The sequence below is a fragment of the Opisthocomus hoazin genome, chromosome 14, assembly GCF_030867145.1.
Source record: "Opisthocomus hoazin isolate bOpiHoa1 chromosome 14, bOpiHoa1.hap1, whole genome shotgun sequence".
In the NCBI taxonomy this organism is placed as follows: Eukaryota; Metazoa; Chordata; class Aves; order Opisthocomiformes; family Opisthocomidae; genus Opisthocomus; species Opisthocomus hoazin.
The window spans coordinates 16757983-16772891 of NC_134427.1; the positions used below are offsets into that span (position 1 = coordinate 16757983).

The 14909-nt window shown below is 43.7% G+C and overlaps 1 protein-coding gene across 3 annotated transcripts in view; it reads right to left on the reverse strand.

Annotated features, from left to right (window-relative positions):
• Window positions 1-14909, reverse strand: part of KIAA1210 (KIAA1210 ortholog) — a 59112-nt gene that overhangs the window by 29732 nt on the left and 14471 nt on the right. The window contains exon 1 of one of the 3 annotated variants that reach the window (XM_075435748.1): window positions 14508-14887. The exons of 1 other annotated variant lie outside the window; for it this stretch is intronic. In XM_075435748.1, coding sequence (XP_075291863.1) covers window positions 14508-14569 — 62 coding nt within the window. In that variant the 5' untranslated portion in view covers window positions 14570-14887. Of the gene's footprint in view, window positions 1-14507; window positions 14888-14909 lie in introns of those variants that run through there. One more of the 3 variants, XM_075435750.1, reaches the window with a different exon arrangement.

Here is a 14909-nt window from a genome sequence, read left to right on the forward strand (position 1 = left end):
AACATCAAGAAAAAAGTCATTGCAGCAACCAGGGCCGATTACACCTTTTCTAAATAAGATGCACTGAGGATGTTTTTGAAACAATTGTTAAACAATATCGAGAAGTAACAAAAAGTAAGACTTCTAAGATTTTCCCTTTTGGATGATCATAACCATTCAACTCTTCTCCATTTTTTCCCCCATGTCTCATCAATTATCTATGAAAATGTCTGCATTTCTTGCATATTTTGTTTAAAGTGGTCATCAGCAGTCTTTCTCAGAGACTCTTTCTCTGTATTAAAAAGAAATTCAGTTCCAATTTTCCCCCTCAACTTCATACGCTATGCATATTGATTATGTTAGATTTTTCTTCAGGGGAAGGGAAATGCGTTTGAAATAAAACATCAAGAAGGCACTCAACATATTTACAAGGACATACTGACAAGTCCCCAGACTTAAGCTTATTTTCACAGAATGTGAGTGGGCCTGACATTTGGCTCATTTAGACCTCTAACTTCTGCTTTACCCCCCTTCAATAAAATCAAAGCAAGAGAAAGTGCTGCTTTTAGATCCAGCTTTGTTTTCACCGGCTCTACGTTTATTTAAATTACTCTATCATCTCAGCTGCTCACTCAGAATCCTTCCAGCCTTTAGAGATACTTTGACTGCTGTGTTTATTACAACTGCAAGCATTTACTTCCCATTGGTATATCTTTTATACAAGTATAACTAAAATTGCAAAGCAGTTCCGCTCCAAGGCAGTCTCTTCACAGTCAGATCAGCTCCTGCATTAATTCGATTTTACAGCTGAGGTCTCTGGGGCATATGGAGGTCAAGTGTCAATTGCAAGGGTGCATCGCTTGTTTGCAAATGTGCCCCATTTAGGTCCTAATGGTTTGGTGCCTTTGTATTCCTCTTCACAGCATCATCTTTTTGCAGTGAACTGAACAGTGACTGGAGGTGAGGGAAACCATCACAGATTTTTCCAAGCTTTAAGTTAGCAAGTATTTAAGTGACAAGAACAAAAAATAATATTTACAGCAAACTGCAGGTTCTATCATTAAAAGCTTGATGACATACCTGAAGGAAAGTTAGCAATTAGACGACACTTAGATGTCAAAATCTGGTGGCAGTGAGTTGTACTTTACAGAGAACAGCTAGCAAATGCTCTAAACAACAAACCCTAGCCTGTGGATCAATGTAACAGAGAAAAAGAGGACAAAAATCCATCGATACAAATACATGTGAGTGCACAGGCATTAACTGATCGAACCTTCAGACCTTGACCACTTCCAGGCCTTAATGACAACTGACAGACGCAGTGTCAGGATGTATCAATACCCCGTACGTTCAGCTCAATCAGCTGTACCAACCCTGAGCACTCCGCGAGCTTTCCCAGAGCGTAACGCCATTAGAGACAAAGTTTTAAACAAATATTGTATGCGTATTGACTCTTCATGATAAAAATACCAGGTTAAATAAATGGCCCTTTGGAGCAGTGTTTCTGATACTCTTCAGGCTAGGAGATGGCAAAGGACAGCTGGGAGCAGGAGCTCGCAGGGGGACAAAGCAGACCATCTCCTCAGCGGGGGAGCAGGCAAGGCAGAGCAGCCACAGACTGACAGCTATGGCCAGCCAGCATGGTAGAGTTGTCAAGTCCCAGCTACTGTTTGCTTCCCACTAGAAGTGGAACAGTGGGCATATTTCCCCAGTCTACAACTTTCTCATGATATTCTTAATCCTCTCTGACAGTGCCTGCAATCCCTGCACACACACAGGCGTTCTGCTGCAGAGGTGAAGTACAGACACGGTGCTGAGCCTCTGCTGGACACCATAAAAGCCAGGCCTGGCCCTGCCCAGTGTGTCCACTGCAGCAATTCCTGTGTAAGGCCACGGAAAAGACCGAAAGCTTACTGAGAGCAGCAAGGACTGATGACACAGTGTTCACCTCTCCTTGCACAGGGCCATGGGATAATTACACCTATTAATTAATGAATTACTTGCCAAGAGTGAAGTGGCTTCCTATACAGATGCAATCACAACAATAAACCTGACATTACTAGACCCTATTTGCATTGCCGGCGTGTATCTTAAAGCAATAAAACTACAAAGGTGCAAGGCTTGCTTTACTTTCAAAGCAGGCAATGGGATCTAGTTAGCAATCATTACTACCCTCAGCTGGTTTGATGGTTTAGATCTAGGCTCCCTGCTATCCCATACAAAACTTCCATTAATAACCCTACTGCGTTGTATTCACTTGGAGCTCTTCAACTCATTAAAGGAACTAATGAGTCTTGAAAGAAAAAAGAAATCTCCAGGAACAGGATAAATATCCTTGTCTCCCTTTTACAAACTGGGGCAACTGGATAGATATTTGGAGTGCTCTGTGGGAGGGCAGGGACAGGGCAAAAGAAATCAAGCCCCAGGGTGGTGGTCTGACCATTCCCTCTTCCCACCTGAGCACATTACTGAATACCTACATCACAAGGGGAGTGGGAGGCGTGGGGAATGTTAAAGAAAAGACAATTCCCTTTCACTGCCTGGTTTGTGTATTTAAGGACTCCTGAGAAGTTAACATTGTACAGGACTCAAGTTTCCTGCATTTAACAAAGGCCCAAGACAAACAGAAACACTTTCTGCTCAGCCTCAGAAAGGGACACAGCCTCCTTGCTGACTCTCCAGTGGAGCATAAGACTGGGAGACCGCACAGCAAGGAAGCTCCTACCCCACCTTTAGTGTTTCTTCAGCTTCAGTCCCATGCTTCTGCATAAGCATTTCAGAAGGCCTTGTGACAGAGACATCAAAGGAGATGCTGAACCCTGAACAGCCTCTTTCCTAACAAATAAATGCTTGAGGAAATGAAGACTCAAGAATACGAGGCACTGCATTCAGTTAGCATCTTCATAGCCTACCGAAGACCCACAACGACAAGCAGCCAAGAGAAAGAGGTGAAAGTTTTGCCTGCAGCTTTTAAAGATCAGTTCCCTTCAGGCTACAAAAAATATTTGAAATCTAGGTTACGCTCCAGATTTCAGCACACACACTTTGCACAGCAAGATGGATCTGCACAGGGAAATGCATGCCCCTCATCTGGTCCTCTAGGCCACCTCCCTGCAGCCAGCCTGCCCCCAGAACACACTTCAAACTACCGCAGCAGCTCAGAGAAAGCCCCTCTATTTCTCCTGAGCACCAAGTTTCAAAAAAACACAGAATGCAGGATGGTTTAGTGTTCAGATTACGTTCTCCAGCAAAAGGTGACCGACAAGTTAAATTTTTCCTCTGTCTTATTAAAGCAGATTTGAGGACTTTGTTAGAACAAAGTGTGATTGATTGCTTTCCTCTCTGGGAACCCTACAAGCTAATTATCAATGAACTTGTTAATCCAATGACAGTAACTGAAGTAAAGTTTACCCTCTGCAACTCCATGGAACAGGATTTTCAGAGACAATCATCAAGCAGTAGCACAGCCAGCAAGATTTCTGTTCAGTTTTCACATCCCTTAAGCACATCAGAAACTCAACAAAGCCCCCTTTGCTCTCCATGCAATGAGCTGAGCGATCTGCACTTCAAGGTCCACATTCAGGGAACATGTTGAATAGCGTGAGGTCCCACACAAATGACTTTGCTGAAACAGGGTACGACCCAACACGACAGCAGGAACTGGGATCTCACCTTGCACAGCTGATACCAGTGTATTTTTCCAGAGAGTAGTGTTTCTAGGATAAAATTCCCAGGTTTATTTGCCAGCCCTGGCTGGTACGTCCCTTGCCAGACTGTGACTGTTCTAGGTAGGAATCAGAGAACAGCACAAACAGCAGTTTTCATTAGGACTCTTGGTACTGCCTCCACTGATAACAGTGAGAGGAGGAGGTTACAAAGTTAATGAATATTGCTCTGGTGATTTTCACAGAAGGAGGGAGAGTTTAATTAAGTTTAACGTACTCTTCCAAGGATCTCAAATAATACAGCAATAGTAGCCATCAGGAAGTCTGGATAAGCAACTAGATAATATTTAATATTCAACAAAATACTATCCTCCAGGATCAAGTACGGAGTCATAACTCCCCATAGCAACAGATAACATTCAGCTCCTACACTTGACAAGATATCCAGAGCAAACAACCATTCGCATAGAGAGATCTAGTCACAGTTTTCACACTTTGCATTCAGACAACACTCCCTCACTGCCCTCTGTCCCCACACCTTGGCTTCACCAAGAAAGCTTCCCAGAAGACAGGTCCCCATGTGCTGAACTCTTTTTACCTACAATCTGCTTTGAGAAGCCTCTGTCTGACAGCAATTCTGAAGGATTTCTGCTATTCAGCAGTGCCTGAAGCATCATGCGCTGCCCTCCTAGAGAGTGTGTGTGTGTGTAACACTAATGGAAAGCAGCTGGTGGGCTGAAGCTGATCTAACAAAAAAAAAGTAACAGGAGGAAATGCCTTTCATACAGTCACACAGGCTCAGTCTGTAATTGTGTGAGAAGCCAAAAGGATAAGCAGGGGGAAGGGCAAACAAGACAAAAACATTCATAAGCTACTACAGAAAACAGTGGAAATGCACTCGATCACCTGTCCAGAAACTGAGTAAATGCCTCTGTGCCCTGCATCCTGCCCCATCTCCACGGCCTCACTGCGTCCCAACAATCATGCCATTTGCTAAATCACTGCAGAACAGTCTCCCTGCACGTGGGGACACGACTGCAGCATCCAAACACAGACCTGTGTTACCCTAAGCCTGAGGCAGGTACCAGTAGCAGAGCAGCTGTTAGTCTGTACTCAGCTCGAGAGGCCAAGCTGACTTCCAAGCTACCACAGCCTTGCAACACCTGGCACCCATGCCAGACAGATTAACCTGTTTTGGACATGCCACTTCACGCTGCCCTCATATACCTAATTACTTTGCAGTGCTTATTAGCATGACCTCGTATGGTTGCTGTCAGCACGAGGATCTTCACTGCAAGTTTGTATCTGCTCCGACAATAGAGCAAATATCTACCTGTTTGCCAAAAGCGAACTAAACTGTTTCTAAATAACCCATCCCTGATAATAATTATCACATAGTTTTTCCAGTGCATTTCCTGGTCTGCACCAATCAGGAGAAATGTGAGAGAACTTTGCTCAAATCAAGACTGGCACGAACATAGTCATGATCTAAGCACACGAGAGAGCTCAGCCAATATTTTGGGCCTAGACTGCCAGCAAAAGATTTGGCACACTTTGCTGTTAAAAATGTCCACCACGGAGAGTATCACTGGGGAAAACGGGGAGGGGAGGGTTCTGGGTACAAGCTGCCTGCAGTACAGCCCAGGAGACAGAGCTCCAGAGAGCATGCAGGGAGACACTGCAACCAAAGCTCCGAGATGACAGGACGAGGGGCAACAGTTTTAAACTGAAAGATGGTAGGTTTAGATTGAACATGGAATCTTTTGCTATTAGGGTGGTGAGACACTGGGACAGGTTGTCCAGAGAAGTTGTGGGTGTCTCACCCCTGAAGTGTTCAAGGTCAGATTGGATGGGGCTTTGAGCACCCTGATCTAGTGAAAGATGTCCCTGCCCACAGCACGGTGGGTGTTGGACTAGATGATCTTTAAAGGACCCTTCCAACCCAAATCTTTCTGTGATTCTGTGAATGTACATTAAATGACCCGGTTGAATTGCACCACTTGGCATTAACATAAGAATAAGCCAGTGCTTTTCCCACGTAGTAATTCTTTCTCTTTACCACACTGGGGAAATTTCAGGAAACAGCTGGAATGAGTATCTTCTTCCACTCTTCCTAAAAAGAAGTAAAAGAAGCAGCAGAGTCATCCAGCAACCCTGCTAAGGAGCTGCGACATTGCCAGCAGTAGGAGACACTCTCAGATCTGCTTGACGCAGACACATTTGGAGTAGCTGGGAAGGAGGGGGAACACGCATTTAAAAATCAACAAGCATATAACCAGAGGCTGCCTTTGCCAGTTAGGGAGCTACACCCCGTAAGCATTACTGCCTCTGAAAACTGGAAACTGTTTCAAGGGCAAAGCAGCAGGAAATGTCAAGTTACTATCACTAAACACAGACATGCCTCATGCTAGCAAAGTCAAGATGTCAAATACAGGAATAAAAGTAAAGCTTACTGTCTCTGCCTCTTCATGTGGCAAATTTAACAAACATGCATAATCTTCCATGCCAGACCTGGGTCGTAGGCATGTTTGGCCGCTGTTTTCTAGCTTGTGTGTGTGCTTTTTACCCCCTCTCCAAACTCCTAATTCATTTTGTCCACCTGTGGCCTCCCAGCACGAAGTCAGGTGACTGATACCTGTGGTGTGTAGAGCCCTGGGAGTCCACGGGCTGCTTTGTGGGGATCAGCAAAGGGAGCTAAGGAAAGCAGTTTACCATCAGTTGGCTTCAACATGCTCTACAGGGGCATGAAAAACTGCAGGGCTGAGAAAACTCCATGGAAATTGCCAATATCTGCAAACTGTGAAGGTGACAATTATTAGTTTAGACAGTAAAATCTTTGACACAGAGCTCATCTTTTAAACATATCCCACCAGACGGAGACTACTGGGCTGGCACTTCAGAGAACTGGCTGATTTTCCTGGCTCTATCACTGGATAATAGGGCAAATTATTGGATCGCCAACAGCAGCCGACTTACTTATTGCTCAGCCTTGAGTTTCTTTACCTGTGGAATTGAGATGGTCGCACTGAACACCTGGAAAGCTTAATGAGCCCTGTGGAGGAGCTAAGCACTGCCTCCGCTATAGGAGGCCAGCATGCTGGAAGCGTACCAACTGACACTGCTATCAAACGCTACCACTACACTAAGGATAAATAACAAAAAAACATAAAACTTCATCAGAGTAGCCTGCATGCCCCTGTATGCCATGCCCCTGTCTTTGAGTCTCACACTGATTTCCAAGATCTTATTCTCACAAAATATGAAGAATCATTACATCTTGGGCCTGCAAGAAAGAGTCTGGAGACTTTTTTACCAAATGAAGCTGTCTGAACGTTGCAGGGGAAATGAGGCTGAAACAATAGCAGACTGAACGCCAGAATTGAAACATAGGACTTTAGGCTATGTCTAAAGCTTTTTTTTTTTTTTTTAATGTTTTTCCAAAACAGTCACTTATCCCTCAATTTGTGGGCTAAAGCACAGCTTAAGGATGGGAAAAAATTTAAAAAATCCTCAGATAGATCAAACTTCCCAGGACACATTTCTTTCAAGAAGAGATAATACAGATATTTAAGGTCCAAGAATTCAAACTGCCCTGAAAAAAAGGAGATGGTAACAGAAATTTCCAGGGCGAACTGTGTTACAAATTTTCACTCCGAAGATCAAACAGTCATAAAAACAGTGGGCCATCTTTCGGCTATAAGAGAGCAAATAAAGTGCAGGCTTTGTGGTCTCAGAGGCTGCCTTTGGCAGGAAGCTCAGGAAGTCTGTCTTCATGTGAAGTCCCAAACCCAAGATGGGGTAACATCTATTGCCTGTACACACACAAACATAAAAGCAAGGCCAGCTCCCTCCTGTGTTGAAACATACTGTGTCTGGCTGGCTAAACCCCCTGAGTTCCCACTGCCCATGAGTATTTCTGGAATTCAGACCCCATTTTGGCTGCTGATCAAGGAAGGCTGGGGCGGCTTCCACGCTTGCAGAAGGGGCTATTCTGGAGCTGTGTGTGGAATCTGAGGGTCTCCCTTGCTTTGCTCTAAAGGAAAACTTCTGCTGTCCCTGCTCTCCTCTCCTGGCTGCTCTCTCTGGAGCCTCAAGCTAGGCAGCTTCTGAAGCACACTTGGTCTTGAAGCACACGGAGAACTGTTAGAGCCAAGGGAGATCATGCATGTGCTTAAAACACGTCCTGAGCCATTTCTGTCCCAAGAGCATCTACTAGCTTTTCTCTTTAGTATGAGCAACCACTAAAAAGGGATTCTACTTCTCCAGGATTCCAGACACAAATATCTCTCTAAAACAGGATCATCTAAAATAAGACTGTCCAGGCTAATGTGGAATATCAAGCTGTATTCAACTGTGTTTTGAAGAAGGCGGCATAGTAGCATCAGAGAGCAGACAAGGGTACATGACAATAGAAAAACCCAGGAGGATGACACCAAGAGCAACAAGGAATGCAAGACTGGGGATGGACAAGTAGGCAATGGGAGGGCAGTGGGAGGCAATCAGATGAGGACAGACATTCTGTAAGGTCTTCACAGGCCAAAGCTGCAAGAAAGGAAGCAGTAAGACAATTTTCATTCTTTGAAGGAAAGCAATGAAATTTCAACTTCTCTTCTTTTCTGTTCTTTTCACTAAACTGAGATGATGGAAAGCAGTTTGACTGCTAGAGTGAACCAGCAAACAATTTCTCTGCACCTCTGTAAGATCTGTATTTTCTCACATATACAGATAGGTTGATGATTAACATGATGTCTGCATCATAATTCTGAGCTAGAGCACTCAAATACATCCCACTTGCATCCAAACTACTGTGTGGATCAGAACTGGATTGTTAGACCAGGGATACTTACAAGCCCTGGCAAAACTGCAGTTACATATTTCTGAGAATGAATAAGCTTAAATGAATTCATCATGAATAAAAGTCAACCATTTAGTTCACTAATTAGCACCAGATCCTTGAAACTCAGAGGCCAAAAGAAACAACCACCACAAAAATCTGAAGCTGGAATGCCGCCTTCACTCCAGTTGGATGGTTCAAAAGCAAAATCAGGCAGCTTTGCACAGCCACGTTACCCCGCTCTGACTGCAAGTGCTACAATCCCCTCTAACAGTCACAGAGACACCAACATGCTCTAAGCACGGTGACAGGGTACCTGTCAGGTATTCTGACCACAGAATACCTTGGTACCTGTACACCTATATGAATGCAGCAGCACACATGGGTATAAACAAAGCAATTAAAAAATGAATAATGATGTGTGTGGCCCAGGTCTCAGCTTTTTCATGTGCATCGTGTTGGAAAGGTTGAGCTGTTCGCACAACCCCGATTGTTAACGCAGTGATGAACAGTGACAGCTCAGCATCTGCAAGCAAAATGAGACAGGATATTAACTGATGGACTGTTTTTGTTATTTAAACAGTGACTCCCACAACGGAGCCTTGGAGGGCCACCTGCTATCTTGATACAAATAAATATGAATAATATAACAACAAGATTTTAAAAAAAATCAAAAAGTCTGCAGTTAGTATTTGCTGTATTCAGAATACTGCTTAAAACTCCTAGATTCATAATAGTTTTACCAACCTTGAAACTACAACAGATTTAATGCAGAACTATACTCTAGGATCATGTTAGAGTACAGCACCTTGAGCTCAGCTTTTTCTTACAGCAGCAAGCAACCCTCAGGAGAAATTTGAAAAAGAAAAAAAAAAAACCACCTTGGAAGTACCTGGGGGTTTTTTTCCTGTTTCCCCACAGACAGACTTATCTCAGATTTTCACAAGTTTGGCTGGTAATCAGCTCTAGCTGCCCTACACCAGCTCAAGTAAGTTATCTACTGGAAGTACAGCTTGGACCTACTACAGTTTTTTCCCCATGTATCTATAGCCAGATTTGAGCTTCTAAAACCAATGCTAGGCCTTCACATCACTGCCATTAAACTTTCTAGTCCTCTGTACAAGGAGGAAATGACAAATTTATCTCTAACCTGGCTCTAAGGGTACAAAGCTAGACACTTTGAGCAGCAGAAGTTTCTGTATAAGAAGAAAACAAACTATCACAAGATGTTTTCACAGCTCAGTCTGGCAAAATAATGTAGACAAAAAAACTGACACCCAAATGGTGCAGAAGAGTGAGAATCACATCCAGCAGATTGTCCCAAAGCAAGAAGCTTCTGCTCCAGTGCAAGAGAAGTAGGACAGGCAGCATTAGAGGTGCACGTCTGTCAAATGCTCAGCACCTTGGTGATAGGGAGAAGGCTGTTCTGCTGAAACCAAACAAATGAGCATGCCTGCTTGGAATTCCTCTGCCTACAGCCAGCAAACACACTGCATCACTGTGGCTGCTAAAACAAACACCATCCAGAGAGAAGCATGAATAGAACGAGGAGGACTGGGAAACGTGGAGTGACTCACTGGTGTATTAAGCCAGAACTGAACTTCTTGCACAGAGATGAGTCAAATGGAATGAATCAACACAGAGAAATAGTTGATCTTTTTGTTAATAATACAGCACCATTGTATTAACTGTGCTCAACGGCCTGCAGTGCCATGGCTCTGCCACCTCCTGACTGCTTTTGTTCATCCTCTTTACTATTCTTGAGTAAGAAAACAGGCCTGCACACATTTAATACCAGGCATAGCACTGAACAATCCCTGTGGGCTGAAGACAAAACGCTCACGAATGTCCAAATACTCTGTATAATTGCCATGTGCAGGAACATGCTCACAGGCTATGTATTGAAAGATTCCCCCGAGAGGCTCACGATGCTGGCGGCGTCCTTTCACCTCAGCTCACCCTCTGGCCCCAGCTGGGAGAGCTCTCCACTTTCCAAAAAAGCACACCCCTTCTCCTCTTCAGTTCTCTTCCTCTTGCACCCTCCATAAGGCTTTTCTTGAAACCCTGTATTGTCACCCCTGTGTGGATCCAGTGATTGTCTCTGCACCGGTGCAGCTGCTTTGCTGGCCAGGAACCACCTTTCACCCTCAGATGTTTTCATCTCAAAAAAAACACACAAAAAACTGTTGCTGAGTGGTTCTTGCCCTTGTTGGGAAATCTTGTGTTAAAGTGGTATACAATAAAGATGGGTAAACAATCATATTTCAGGATATCAAAGTGTTCATGGGGAGCACTCCACCTCCCCAGAATTCATCGGCCACACAGACAGACCCCCCAGATCACCACGGGACCATGCACTCGCTCTACCACAGCTCCAGGCAGCATGCACTGACTCCAAAGCCACACAGCCTCCTGACAGCTGCCAGCCCCACTGAGCCTACAGACCGCCACCGAGCCGAGCCCAGGTTTGCTGGGGGATACCACAGGCACGGATACCCAGAGAAGTCAGTGTTTCTAAACAGCCTGTGAGTCCTGCAGAGATGGTCCATGTCCAAAATAGTGCCGAAGAGTTAGGCGTTGTGTACTGCGGACAGTCAGTGAACACAGCTACTTAGACCCCACGGTGATCAAGTGCCTCCAAAAAGCAAGAGGCTACAGGAGGCGAATGAGCTGCTGACAGAGCAGAGCCAACAGTTTCACAAGGCCCCGTTCCCCACTGTGCCAAGTTGCTACTTCAGTAGCGGCTGGTGGGGCTTTAAACCCCTTCCAATTCACTTGCTAGCACCCGAGCTAAGACAGCAGCTGCTTGCTGTGGATGGGGAACCAAAGGCTTTAAGGACCCTACACAGATATAAAAGCTGTAAAAAGTGTACTACGCACCACGGATGAAGGGACTTCTGGCACTGCTTCCACTGTCCCCTGTGAGCCTCTCCAACAAGAGGGCTTGGGGCGAGGGTGCAGGAGGCAGTGAACAGCCGTCTAAGCTTAGCTGGTGATCCATCAGGTGGACAGCACTATAACATCTTTGCAATAATACCAGTAAACATCAAAAATCTCTTCTTGACACTCATCGGAACAGGCAACAATGCAAGTTACAGCAACAGAGCAACAGCACCATTTTCCTCGATTTCATGGTCATAAGATAATTTTACATTCGCAATGAATTTCATCTCAAACAATCTAAAAATATATTGAAAATTATACTGATGCATCCCTTGATCAACTTGCTTTACCCAAAAGCTGAACTTGTGTGCAGAATAAGAGTGCACATCAGCATTTTTGACGATTTTGGACTATAAGAAAAGAATACAATATCCCACTGGAACTGAGGAGCTCGGCATAGCAGAAGACATTCACACTGAAGTATGTCCCTAATTCTGGGACTGGTTGAGAAAGGCACCATGAAATCCTGAGCAACCACATTAAGTACAGACCAGTTAAATACCTTTCCTTATAGTCTGTTATAGAAACCAGTTCTGAGCTGGCATGCAAAGCCTTCAGCCAAATATTTTATATAGCTTCTAACACACTATATTTGTCTTTGGAAATTGGCAGTTTGTGTTCACCATCAGCGAACCTTACTATTCAAGCAACCACATTTTCAGCTCGTAACTATATATTTGGCTACTACCAAAAACTGAGACTTACAAAAAGATTTCTCCACAGGCTTCAGAAAACTTCATCACATTTGTCCAGATCTAATATTTTTCTCTGACACCATACCAGGACCAAGAACAACGAAACTTTGCAACAAGGATGATGAACTACAAACTTACTGGAAGAACAATTTAAGATTATTCCAGTTGCAGATGTTGGTTAAGGAGAAATATGAAAGCAATTTACAACTTTTATTTCAATGGAACAGCAGCCAAGATTGGGGCTGTGACAAAGAATTACCTGAAATAGGCTTTGGGCTTTTTTTTTAATGTGACATCTCATAAAAGAACATTAACAAAGCACAGGGAAAGAACTCTCTGCAGAAAGATCAGATTCAGCCATACATTATTCCAGGCACAGCCTTTGCTTCCCCTTGCAAAATCTGGGGCAGTGAAGGTAAATGTGACAGCAGCACAGTAGAGCGCTACCTAAAGCAGCCTTTAAAGCAGCCCAGGTGCTTTAGCTGGACCCAGCAGCTCAGAGGCTGGGACCGAGCCCTTTCCCAGTGTCAGGTTTTCTGGCCTGCACTGAGCTCTATGCCGCTTTGGCTAAATCCCTACTGGCACCCGAGCCAATTGTTTAAAACATGAAAGTAAATTCATTCCAAAATAGCTTTCATTCAGAAAGCAAACTAACTCCTACAGGTTGAATGACCACATGAGGATTTGGGAAAGCTGTTCCAATGACCCGTTTGTCCAGAAAGACAAACACGTCACGTCAAACTCCAAACAAATTTCATCTAAAATTAATCTCAGGCTGAAAACATCACTGTTACTGCCACTGGTGTCTTAGACTCATTTTAACTGCCAATAATCACAGCAAAAGCAGCATATAAAATTTGTAAAGACTGCAAAGCATTAATAGTTGCACTAATTCACTTGGGAACTCATCACAGGGCTGAAGTAATAAGTTGAGGAACGTAATCTGTGTGTCTATCAAGTGTAGAGACCCAACAGAAGAGTAGCAAGAAACAAGAATTTGTTAAAGAAAAAACCCCCTGATCCTCATAAATCAGGTGGATATCCAGGAAAGAAGAGGTTGTATGCTACATGAAAGAAGCTTCATCTGCCCAGCCTTCACAGCCTCTCTCAGAACTTCCAAGTTTGTTTCAACTGCATTAAATGCTGGAGGATTTGGGGCAAAAACAGCTTAGCATAAATCAAACAACATAAACTGAGACCTTTTTGTATCAATTCAAGTGCCAATCCTCCTACCCTCATCAGGACTCACTCTTAGCCCTTTTGCATGTTCTGATTGCATCCTCTCCCTTTATCTAAGGCAGACTTACTTTCCAAATATTAATTCCCTCTCACAGACACTGTTACAAATTTCAAAGGAGGAAAAGAGTCAATACAGAATAGAAATGCTAACTGAAATCCAATAGGAATTGCGTGCCTTTGAAAATGCACATTTCCACCAGAGTAACACAAGACAAACTGTTGGTATGAGGGATACAACCTTCAGGAAAGGGAAAAGGAGAATGAGTGAATTGCCAGCTTCACTTTTGAACTATTTTTTTCCCTCCTTTGCTAACGAGGACATACCCATACATTTAACTATCAGCATTCACGTCTTAAGCTTCAAGATACAACTGTGCTTGCCTTTCACTGTGCATTCTCACCCCCTGTAATCCCACACTGAATGCAAGAATAGAGCCCTCTACAGTCTGCTGATGCAAAACATCAAAAACCACTGCTCAGTTTTTGCAGCAGAAAATTTTGTTCCATTCCTTAGCAGTGAGAATGTCAAAGGAAAAAAATAATGTATCTTCTTGGTGGTTTAAAGCACAAAGAGCAGCATGCATCGTCCCATTCTCTTCTCCGTTTATAGTGTGCTCCAACAGAGCATGTCAGTGAAGCAATAAAAAAAATATTTCTTTTAAATACAACCAAATCTCTCAACAGGGAGCAATTACAGAAACAAACCTCAGGTTGCTTATACAAAAACTGAGCACATCAGGCTCTCAAAGAGCATATACTGTCAGATTTCTAGCTGAACGTTTTTTGAAAGGCAATGTGCATTTCTGTATTTCTCATTTTTATGTGTTAATATATAAACAATACAGCTAATCAATAAGGAAGAGGACATTTTTCCTCTTGCTGTAATTAGACAGGAAAAGGTTCTTAATTCCTTTTTCAATATTTCACATTTATACCTCTGAAGGAAGAAAACATGACCAATTTTCACCAATTTGGTATTTCAGCCAGGACTGATTTTTTGCACTTTTGTACTCAGAATGGTACTTCAGTCTCACAGCATAAGCATTTTGTTCAGTGCTGCTGCTGAAACACAACAAAGACAGAATTTCAAAGCATCCACTAGACTCAGCTCACTTTGGAAAGGTGGAGGGGAGGGGTCAGCATGGCACTTACTTTTTACTTTTCAGGCAACCGTAGAATCCAGCCATGGTCCTTCCAGGGAGGCGTGTGTGCATTTAATCCATGCTTGTGTGTGGATGCCAGCACAAAGATTCTGCAGCTTCGTATCCTGCTCACCAAATGCCCGCACACGCACACAAGAAAGCCAGCATGCCGATGCAATTACTAGCCAGATAAAGTTCCTGATCTGAGGCCCTCAGACTCTGCTGAACTGGGTCCAAGGAGGGCTGTGCCTGTTCCATAAATGGTTATGAATTGTTAACTCCCCCTTTTCCTGTCTCCTTCCAGCTCTTGGTAAGCACAGCATCCTAAGTGTAAAATACCATATGGCATTTGATTCTGTCTCCCTGTGGGACTAATGAGAGGCTTGGTTGTAATTAGGATGTGAAGAAGCCC